The sequence below is a fragment of the Phyllobates terribilis genome, unplaced genomic scaffold (genome assembly GCF_046119375.1).
Source record: "Phyllobates terribilis strain yellow unplaced genomic scaffold, ASM4611937v1 Scaffold_7__3_contigs__length_470593459, whole genome shotgun sequence".
NCBI classification, from domain to species: domain Eukaryota; kingdom Metazoa; phylum Chordata; class Amphibia; order Anura; family Dendrobatidae; genus Phyllobates; species Phyllobates terribilis.
This window is the reverse complement of record NW_027362767.1, coordinates 91,235,453-91,246,171: the sequence shown is the minus strand read 5'-3', so window position 1 is coordinate 91,246,171 and position 10,719 is coordinate 91,235,453. Positions and strand designations below refer to the sequence as shown.

General features: G+C 40.2%; 1 protein-coding gene across 1 annotated transcript; it reads left to right on the top strand.

Annotated features, from left to right (window-relative positions):
- Window positions 1-2,557: 2,557 nt before the first annotated feature.
- Window positions 2,558-8,922, top strand: PPP2R3C (protein phosphatase 2 regulatory subunit B''gamma). The gene is made up of 9 exons (XM_073642239.1): window positions 2,558-2,624; window positions 3,148-3,218; window positions 4,526-4,658; window positions 4,990-5,045; window positions 5,816-5,891; window positions 6,165-6,301; window positions 6,959-7,096; window positions 7,197-7,256; window positions 7,814-8,922. Exons 1-9 carry the CDS (start codon window positions 2,558-2,560, stop codon window positions 8,000-8,002), a joined length of 927 nt encoding a protein of 308 aa, XP_073498340.1. The 3' UTR covers window positions 8,003-8,922.
- Window positions 8,923-10,719: the final 1,797 nt, after the last annotated feature.

Here is a 10,719-nt window from a genome sequence, read left to right as displayed (position 1 = left end):
GTTGGACAATTGCTTTTCTTAAAGGATATGGATACCTTTTGGGAGCTTTTTTTTACTAAAGCAATTTTTTCAGGTTAGGAAGATTAGTCCTTTTTCATGTTACTCCTTTTTTCAGGTTAGGCAGGTTAGTCCTTTTTCAGGTTAGGCAGGCTAGTCCTTTTTTTTCAGGTTAGCCCTTTTTTTCAGGTTAGTCCTTTTTTCAGGTTAGGCAGGCTAGTCCTTTTTTCAGGTTAGTCTTTTTTCAGGCTAGTCCTTTTTCAGGTTAGGCAGGTTATTCCTTTTTCAGGTTAGTCCTTTTTCAGGTTAGGCAGGCTAGTCCTTTTTCAGGTTAGGCAGGCTAGTCCTTTTTTCAGGTTAGGCAGGCTAGTCCTTTTTTCAGGTTAGGCAGGCTAGTCCTTTTTTCAGGTTAATCTTTTTTCAGGTTAGGCAGGTTATTCCTTTTTTCAGGTTAGGCAGGTTATTCCTTTTCAGTTAGTCCTTTTTCAGGTTAGGCAGGCTAGTCCTTTTTTTCAGGTTAGTCCTTTTTCAGGTTAGGCAGGCTAGTCTTTTTTCAGGTTAGTCATTTTTCGGGTTAGGCAGGCTAGTCCTTTTTTCAGGCTAGTCCTTTTTTCAGGCTAGTCCTTTTTTCAGGCTAGTCCTTTTTCAGGTTAGGCTGGTTATTCCTTTTTCAGGTTAGTCCTTTTTCAGGTTAGGCAGGCTAGTCCTTTTTTCAGGTTAAGCAGGCTAGTCCTTTTTCAGGTTAGGCAGGCTAGTCCTTTTTTGTTCAGGTTAGTCTTTTTTTCAGGTTAGGCAGGCTAGTCCATTTTCAGGTTAGTCCTTTTTTCAGGTTAGCAGGCTAGTCCATTTTCAGGTTAGTCCTTTTTTCAGGTTAGGCAGGCTAGTCCTTTTTTCAGGTTAGTCCTTTTTTTTCAGGTTAGGCAGGCTAGTCCTTTTTTCAGGTTAGTCCTTTTTTCAGGTTAGGCAGGTTATTCCTTTTTTCAGGTTAGGCAGGTTATTCCTTTTTTCAGGTTAGGCAGGTTATTCCTTTTTTCAGGTTATTCCTTTTTTTCAGGTTATTCCTTTTTTCAGGTTATTCCTTTTTTCAGGTTATTCCTTTTTTCAGGTTAGTCCTTTTTTTTTCAAGTTAGTCCTTTTTTCAGGTTAGGCAGGTTATTCCTTTTTCAGGTTAGGCTGGCTAGTCCTTTTTTCAGGTTAGTCCTTTTTCGGGTTAGCAGGCTAGTCCTTTTTCAGGCTAGTCCTTTTTTTCAGGCTAGGCAGGTTATTCCTTTATCAGGTTAGTCCTTTTTCAGGTTAGGCAGGCTAGTCCTTTTTCAGGTTAGCAGGTTATTCCTTTTTTCAGGTTAGTCCTTTTTCATGTTAAGCAGGCTAGTCCTTTTTCAGGTTAGTCCTTTTTCAGGTTAGGAAGGTTATTCCTTTTTCAGGCTAGTCCTTTTTTTCGGTTAGGCAGGCTAGTCCGTTTTTCAGGTTAGGCAGGTTATTCCTTTTTTCAGGTTATTCCTTTTTTTAGGTTAGGCAGGTTATTCCTTTTTTCAGGTTAGGCGGGTTATTCCTTTTTTCAGGTTAGTCCTTTTTTCAGGTTAGTCCTTTTTTCAGGTTAGTCCTTTTTTCAGGTTAGTCCTTTTTTCAGGTTAGGCAGGTTATTCCTTTTCAGGTTAGGCAGGCTAGTCCTTTTTTCAGGTTAGGCAGGTTATTGCTTTTTTCATGTTAGTCCTTTTTCAGGTTAGGCAGGTTATTCCTTTTTTCAGGTTATTGCTATTTTCCGGTTAGTCCTTTTTCAGGTTAAAGGCAGGTTATTGCTTTTTTCAGGTTAGTCCTTTTTGAAGGTTAGGCAGGTTATTCCTTTTCAGGTTAGTCCTTTTTCAGGTTAGGCAGGCTAGTCCTTTTTTCAGGTTAGTCCTTTTTCAGGTTAGGCACATTATTGCTTTTTCAGGTTAGTCCTTTTTCAGGTTAGGCAGGTTATTGCTTTTTTCATGTTAGTCCTTTTTCAGGTTAGGCAGGCTATTGCTTTTTTCAGGTTAGTCCTTTTTCAGGTTAGGCAGGCTAGTCATTTTTTCAGGTTAGTCCTTTTTTCAGGTTAGGCAGGCTAGTCCTTTTTTCAGGTTAGGCTGGTTATTCCTTTTTTTCAGGTTAGTCCTTTTCAGGTTAGGCAGGTTATTGCTTTTTTCAGGTTAGTCCTTTTTCAGGTTAGGCAGGCTATTGCTTTTTTCAGGTTAGTCCTTTTTCAGGTTAGGCAAGCTAGTCCTTTTTTCAGGTTAGTCCTTTTTCAGGTTAGGCTGGCTAGTCCTTTTTTCAGGTTAGGCAGGTTATTCCTTTTTTCAGGTTAGGCACGTTATTGCTTTTTCAGGTTAGTCCTTTTTCAGGTTAGGCAGGTTATTCCTTTTTTCAGGTTATTCCTTTTTTCAGGTTATTCCTTTTTTCAGGTTATTCCTTTTTTCAGGTTAGTTCTTTTTCAGATGAGGCTGGTTATTCCTTTTTTCAGGTTAGTCCTTTTTCAGGTTTGGCAGGTTAATCCTTTTTTTTTCAGGTTAGTCATACAAGTGTCCTTTTCTTTATGCCGATGACTAGCATAGACCATAATAAGTCCATTTATGACACAGAAAAGGAAGTATTGAAGTACGCCACCTGTACTTTTTTTTTTGTTCATAACTAGGATTAAACATTTTTTCTTGCTATAATGCAGTGAATGCCACATATTCTAAAACTGCCGCATTAACCCCTTTGTTGTCACATTTTTCTTATTCGCAGTGAAGTAGAAATAACGTATGATAACTGGATATCGTGAACCACGACTATTAAAATTAGTGCCGATGTTTCCCAGAGAAATCAGAGTTATTTCATGTTTTATTTTAGTCCTCAGTGTAAAAATTACTTTTTTTTTGTAGTCTACATTTTTATGCACTACTACATGAGACTTTTAAATTTCGCAGGTCCATCTCTGGTGATCACGACTATAGGTACTGTATGGGGGGGCTTTCTTAGTCCAATGAATGGGAGAAAACAGTACGATCCTGTAAGCACGAACCCCCAAAAAATGTTTTTAGGGACTATATATATTTTTTTCTCCATCAATACCCTGAAACACAGACATGAAAATCTATATATAATGTATGAATGTGTGGTACTAATGGCTGCATCCTTTCCTTCCAGTATGGCTCCACCAAACAAGGATAGGTTTGAGCTTGTATGATGTGGCTGGACAAGGCTACCTGAGAGAGTCGGTAGGTAGCAGACGCCATACTTACTATCATATCACTGAAACCTATGTGACATATGATTGATCCCTGTTCATATATAAGCATAAGTGTAAGCTCCTGGGCCAAAATGCAGCATCTCTAACAGTCAGTGTCCCACACTTACCATAACTGAAAGAGTAACCATTGTATTAGTTTTTATTTCATAAATCAATAGTACACATGAAAATAATCAACTTTGTAATATATCTTATCAAAGAAATATGCTTTTTTCTCCTCCTGGACTGATCTTTTATTCTCAATTCATGGGTTAAAAACTGTGTTCTATGAATACAGATTTTCCCATTACTGAGATGAGACGGCAGTTGGTGCTTTTAACATTCTATGGAGGAAGGAGTTGCTAGAGACCGACAGACGTTCTCTTGAAACGACAGTTACAGTTCTCCATAGAACATTATAAGCACCAACCGTCATCTTCTATCTCAGTAATGGGAAAGTCTGTGTTCACTGAATACAGATTTTACCAGTGAATTGAGAATGAACGATCAATTCAGGAGGAGAAAGAAGCAGATTTCCCTGATAAGATATATTACAACATTTTTTATTTTCACAGGTACTATTGATTTATGAAAAAATAAAAAAATTTAAACAATGGTTACTATTGTCTTTATATTTGGGGTGTTTGCCTGCTCCCCCATTCTCAAGGGGGTGTAACTGATACCTCTCCAGCCCAATAAAGCTTAGACCTTGTAGCTCATGGTGTGAATTTCAGATAAAAACTCCCTAACCTAAGTGCTATAATAGTTGTATGAATTGGTATGAGCGTTTTTGTTTCCTACACCTTCTAGAATATTAACCCATTATTGCAAATGGACATAAATGTACGCCCATAATAGTGCAGACGGGCGAACATTTACGGCCATGGGATGGCGCTACACAGGAACTACTATGGGTTGCAGCTGTAATAAACAGCTGACCTCCCACTGTAACAACTGCGACTGGATTTACCCCTATTCCTGTAGACACTGTGATCACTAGCGATTGCGGCATCTAGGTGGTTAGACAGAGGGAGAGATCTCCCTCTGTCAGTGTGCGATGATGTTTTGGCACATTCAAAAAGCAAAAGCTTTATTTCACCAATTAGACAATTGCATTGTTACATTGACTAAAAATTGTTTACTTAAATATAACTAATGTTTACATGAAAAGAGAAGGATTTTCCTGATGGTCTGATCCTATGTACAGTATGTGCGGGTGTTTTACAGTTACTGTATTATATAAAAAGCAGAAAAAGGCCGTATCTAGTGACTGATGACCTCTTTATTCTTGTACAGGACTTGGAGAATTATATCCTTGAGCTTATTCCAACCCTGCCTCAACTAGACGGCCTGGAGAAGTCCTTCTATTCTTTCTACGTCTGCACTGCCGTCCGCAAATTCTTTTTTTTCCTTGATCCTTTAAGGACAGGTAATATAAAAAACCCAAACCCATTCAATGAAAGGTCTCTAAAAAGGAGTTTATATTGTCTACCTGTCTGGATAATCAGTCATTGGTGGCCAGTCTTCGGCTCTGAGCGCAGTTCTCTAGGTGTATTGTGCTATACCTGTACGATTTCAGGAATTCTTTGGTCTCAATGGCAATTGTCTACGTACCTTAGAGACTGTGCATGTAACTGCGAAGGGGCTTCCATGGAGACTATTATATTACAATTTAATTATATGCTTTTACCCAGCAGCTATAATAGTTGATTGATAATTACTTCTCTTTTTCTCTTTCCATTTTCTTTTTTTTTTTATAGGAAAGATAAAAATCCAGGATATTTTAGCGTGTAGCTTTTTGGACGATTTGCTCGAGGTAAGTGCTTTGAGCATTTTCTTTAAAGAAAATTTTCAATGTCTGGTCTTCAGTGCACTGACGAGGTCAAAGACTAAAAGCGGCAAAATGCTTAAAATATTGCATATTGAATCTTTTTAATCATTCATTTTTTTTTGGTGACCAAGTAGGGGATGTAATGGTGTTTGTGTTTCATCCCCTCTAATTAAAAAATATATATATTTAAAGCACCACTCCAGCATTTTTACTTTATTTCAGCGCTGAAGTGGTTAATCTAAACTCATTGACCCTAGTAAAACACTTACTAACTTCTGTCTTCAGCTGTTCCCAATGCCGCTCTGGTCCTGATCCGCCATCAACTTGTGACCACAACTTTTGACTGTCCGGAAGTCAGAGGTAACAGTCACAAGTTCTCAAAGTAAGTCTAGGTGAGCCGGGTTCTGGCCTTGTTCAGCAAACACTGGAGAGATCCGGCCGGTCACAACCTGCAGAAGACGACTGGAGCGGCACTGAGAGCAGAAGAAGATGGCAGCTGGTAAGTATAATTCTAGGGACAGGGAACTTAGATTAAGTAGTACCACTCCAGTGGTAAAATTAAAAAAAAAAAAAACGCTGGAGTGGTGCTTTAAGTTTGTCGTACCTCTTGCCATTTTTGGTGGTATTTCCAAAAAAACAAACAAATTTTTGTGTGTCAATGTGTATTTTCAGCTTTGTGACACCTACTTCTTCATTCTTTTGCTCTGGTTCATTTAGGCCTCACAGTTAATATGTGACTTATTCTGCTTTTACAGCTACGGGATGAAGAACTTTCTAAAGAGAGTCAAGAATCAAACTGGTTTTCAGCCCCTTCTGCACTGAGGGTTTATGGTAAGTTCAGTTTATGTAAATGGTGATTATAAAATCCAAGAAGAAAATGAAGACGTGAACAAAGTGCAAATCTGTAGTAACTGGCAACCAAACTGCGGCCATCACAAATCCCACAACATCGGAGTAGTCTGCTCAGCTTACGCCAGGATCGCCGTTCAGTATCCTGGGATAGCTGCAAGGCAAATATAACCGAGAAATGACTTTTTAAGATTCTAAGAGAAGAAAACTATCCCATTTATTAAAATTCTTATATATTACACTGCAAATATCTAGGTCAGTACCTGAATCTTGATAAGGACCACAATGGGATGCTAAGCAAAGAAGAGCTGTCCCGGTATGGAACTGGCACCTTGACCAGCGTCTTCTTAGATCGGGTGTTCCAGGAATGCTTGACCTATGATGGGGAGATGGTAAGTGCCTTATGACACCAGTCTACGGTGAGGCTTATACCAGGTTCCCATATATAGTTTAACTCTGGGTGCAAGTATATGGAGTGGGCTCAGGAGCTGAACACCCACCATCTTTGGAAAATACAGACAGTATTATACAGTTGCCATTTGGACATAACAAAACCCTTTAAATGGTGCTGACAGTGGCATTTAAAGGGGTTTTCTGGTCTTAGAGTGACTGCAGGCTTGTACCCTATGTGAGGATTCACTGGCGCCGTGAGCGGGCGCTAACGTGACTGCGAGTATACGATTTGCATACTTCTGGCCACATATGGACTAGACTTATCCAGCCTCTCTCAATACACTTGCATTGAGCAAGGCCGCTCCCGTCATGGTTGACGAGCAACCAAGGCGTAGTAGAGGCCAGCACTCTTCAGAGGTGGAGTAGGGTGCCCATCACCCAAGTAGTAGAGGCCAGCGCTCTTCAGAGGTGGAGCAGAGTGACAAGCGGCCAAGGAGTAGTAGAGGCCAGCACTCTTCAGAGGTGGAGCAGAGTGACAAGCGGCCAAGGAGTAGTAGAGGCCAGCACTCTTCAGAGGTGGAGCAGGGTGACCAGTCTCGTGTTACGATTGAGAATTAGGATTACTTATTAATATTTCTGTTTTCACCCCCTTTTAGGATTATAAAACATATTTAGATTTTGTCTTGGCACTGGAGAACAGGAAAGAGCCAGCTGCCCTGCAGTATATATTCAAGCTTCTGGACATTGAGAATAAAGGCTGTCTGAATGTGTTTTCTCTGAACTACTTCTTCAGGGTATGAAGTCGCGCCTAGTGGGGCTTTGACTTGAGCCTGCAAACTGGAGACTGTTGCATCTATATAGATATATTTCAGAATTCCCCATTTTATTCAATAGGCTATACAGGAACAAATGAAGATTCATGGACAAGATCCTGTGGCTTTTCACGATGTGAAGGTAAATCCTCTATGATGCAGATGGATCCACATTGGGCAGGATGATCTAGCAAATGTCCAGAATGAACATACTGGGATTATTAATACATCGTGTTCCAAAGTATTATGCAAATGCTACTTTTTTCTTTGGTTTTCCTAAATGATCGATGCAAATGAGTCAGTACAATATAATGTTCAAATCATCAACTCTTAGCTTAAAAAAAAAATCACATTTTATTGGACAAACCTCCCAATGATGATATTTTTTTCAAAACTAAAAAAAACCTCAAACCGCGCCAAATTATAAGGCACAACAGAGTTTCCAAACATTTTATAGGTTGCAAAGAACTGAAAATTGCAACATTAAGAGGTCACATCTGAAATCAAAAAGTAAACAAGATTTTTTAAAAATGAATCTTCCTGTATGTCTGGGCCCACTGCAACCGTTTTGCATCCAATTTGCACAATAATTTGGAAAGCAGTGTAAAAGCACAGAATATAAAGCATCTACTAGCATATGTTCTAGCACTTACAGATAATAACACAACTTAATTTTTAACTTTTTATTACAATTTCTAGGATGAAATCTTTGACATGGTAAAACCAAGGGATCCTTTTCGCATTACACTCCAAGATCTTATCCAAAGCAGCCAGGGGGACACGGTGTGCACTATACTGATCGATCTTAATGGCTTCTGGACCTATGAAAATCGAGAAGTCCTGGTAGCCCCAGATGGAGAAAGCCCTGCGGACATTGAAGATACATAGTCATTCACTTGGCCTCCATTCTGTTGTCCATTCATGGGACTTAGAATTTATACAAACAGTTTCCATGTGGATGAGCTCATACTATTAGGGTGCCCTTACACCTAGCATCTGTACACCCTGCGCCCAGCAGTGGCTTTATCCAGAAATTGCTGCAGGTTTGTCATTCGGTTTTTGGCTAGTACAGGTAGAACCCATAAGAAGAACGTGTATACCGAGAAGACAATGTCAGAGTAAATTTATATTTTTTAGGTTCTATACTTGGGAGAATGTGCAGCAGAACATAATGTGAATTTCCTATTTATTTTGTCTTTTTAAATATAGATGTATAATTATTTTACTTTTTTTCCAATTGTATTTCTCAGTTGTTGAGTATTTGTTATATAATCCTCTAAAATAGTTCTATCCAAAAGTAGCACAAATATGTGATTAGGCCCGTGTACACAGGCTGAATGAGCCTTCAAGTTTTGCGCTCAAATGAATTTTTGCTATGTAATCTGAGGGAAACATACCCTGATTCCAGTGATGTGCCATTTTAATAAAATCAGTGTTTTATCAGCAGATGATCACTACAGGACTAGGTGTCTCGTGCTTCCTAGTCAACTGCTCTGTATAACTCCGCCCCCACCACTGATCAGCAGATTTCTGCCAATCAGGGGTGTGGGCAGGGTTATACAGAGCTCAGCATTTTGAGCACTGCTAGAGCTGCAGCTGAAAAAAGTGATTTTATTAAAATTACATCAAGCAGCCCAGTAGGTAACATCACTGGAATCAGGGTTTCTGCCCATACATAATGCTGCTCTCAGTTTACATAGCTGACAGATTGTCTTTTAAAGGGTTGTCTCTTTTTCCAGTCTTCAAGAGGAACCCTGATTCCTGCTTGCCTGATGGTAGGGGGGTAAAATTAAAAGTTTGACACCGTTCTGTTGGCCTAGACTATGCACTCATTTCTGCTTGCAGAGGCGACTTGGGAGAGGTACAGGGATAATCAGGCTAGTCGCATCCAGCTACTCTGTCAGCCTCAGAGCAGTGCTGGCAAGCGGTAGAGCAAAACAGCTTGTGAGTACGGGCCCTTCCCTAGGAGACCGGCCTCCTCAGGAATGAGCAGCATCTTTTATCCACACATATGGTGAATGATAGTGCCATGTAAATGGGAGAAAAGAAGAAGTGCTAACAGGAAAATGATCTGCCCATTTAAATAGAACTTTTATCTAGAGTGCCAAAGTAAATGTTAGCACCTCGTCACCCGCTCTAACACCTGCTTCAGCCTTTTCTCTAGTTTCTTATTTTATAAGTCTTTATGAGTCTGCATCAGTGCCATGAATATCTTTCACTTCTATAGGCCTTTAACTAGAGTTTTTCTGTCCGTTCTCATGCTGATATTAATATGTAACGTTCATCATTGCACATAGTAAATCATATCCAGTATTTATTTCTACATGAATAATAACAGGACCCCATAGCAGATGTCCTAACTCCCCCTGCCCCAAAGTCACTGAAAAGCATATCGCTCAACGTTGCAGTCCTTACAAAGTAATTTTGCTTCTAATGAGACAACGTAGTGTTGCCACGCAGTGAGATACCCTTTTCATGGCCCTCAAAGTATGATGCTATTTCCACACTGTAGTCTACAGTACCCTCCAACACACACTATGACGACCCTACTGATACCCTCACAGTGATCCAACACAGTATGATGGCCCTGACAGTCCTCCCACACAGTATGAGGCCCCACACAAAGCCCTCCAAGCAATATAATGCCCCCCTCACAGCCCTTCCAATAGTATAATGGCCCCCAAATTGTATTCATTCATTTAAAAAAAAAAAAAAAAAGCCCCAAAAAACTGCTCACCTGTCCCCATTCCCCTGCTGCTCTGGTCTCTGCAGCGTGTATTCTTTCTGCACAGCTGGAGCGACATCATCGTGCCCGCTACGCTGAGACGTCAAACGCACAGGGAGAATGATGAAGGAGGGTGCCGACGGCTTTCAGCTGTATCTGCATCCAGGACTCCTCTGTGCAGTCACTGGGCCTTCCCAACCCATGAGCTCCTTCACTGCAGATGGGTCTGCCGTAACTGCCAGTATACCACTGAATAGTAAGTCTACAATATACAGTGGTGCTCAAAAGTTTACATACCCCGGCAGAATTTTTCCTTTCTTGGCCTTGTTTCAGAGAATATGAATGGTAACAAAAAAACTTGTCCTCCACTCATGGTTATTGGTTGGGTGAAGCCATTTATTGTCAAACTGCTGTGTTTTCTCTTTTTTAAATCTTAATGACAACCAAAAACATCCAAATGACTATGATAAAAAGTTCACATACCCTGGTGATTTTGGCCTGATAACATGCACAGAATTTGACACAAATGCGTTTGAAAGGCTACTAAAGGTAACATCTTCACCTGTGACCTGTTTGCTGGTAATAAGTGTGTGTGCATAAAAGCTGAGTGAGTTTCTGGGATCCAGACAGACTGTTGCATCTTTCATCCAGCCACTGACGTTTCTGGATTGTGAGTCATGGGGAAAGCAAAAGAATTGTCAACGGATCTATGGGAAAAGGTACCTCAATATCATTGAGCCACTCTGGGGAGATCTCAAGCGCGCAGTTCATGCTAGACAGCCCAGGAATTTACAGGAACTTGAGGCTTTTTGCCAAGAAGAATGGGCAGCGTTACCATCTGAGAAAATAAAGAACCTCATCCACAACTACCACAAAAGAC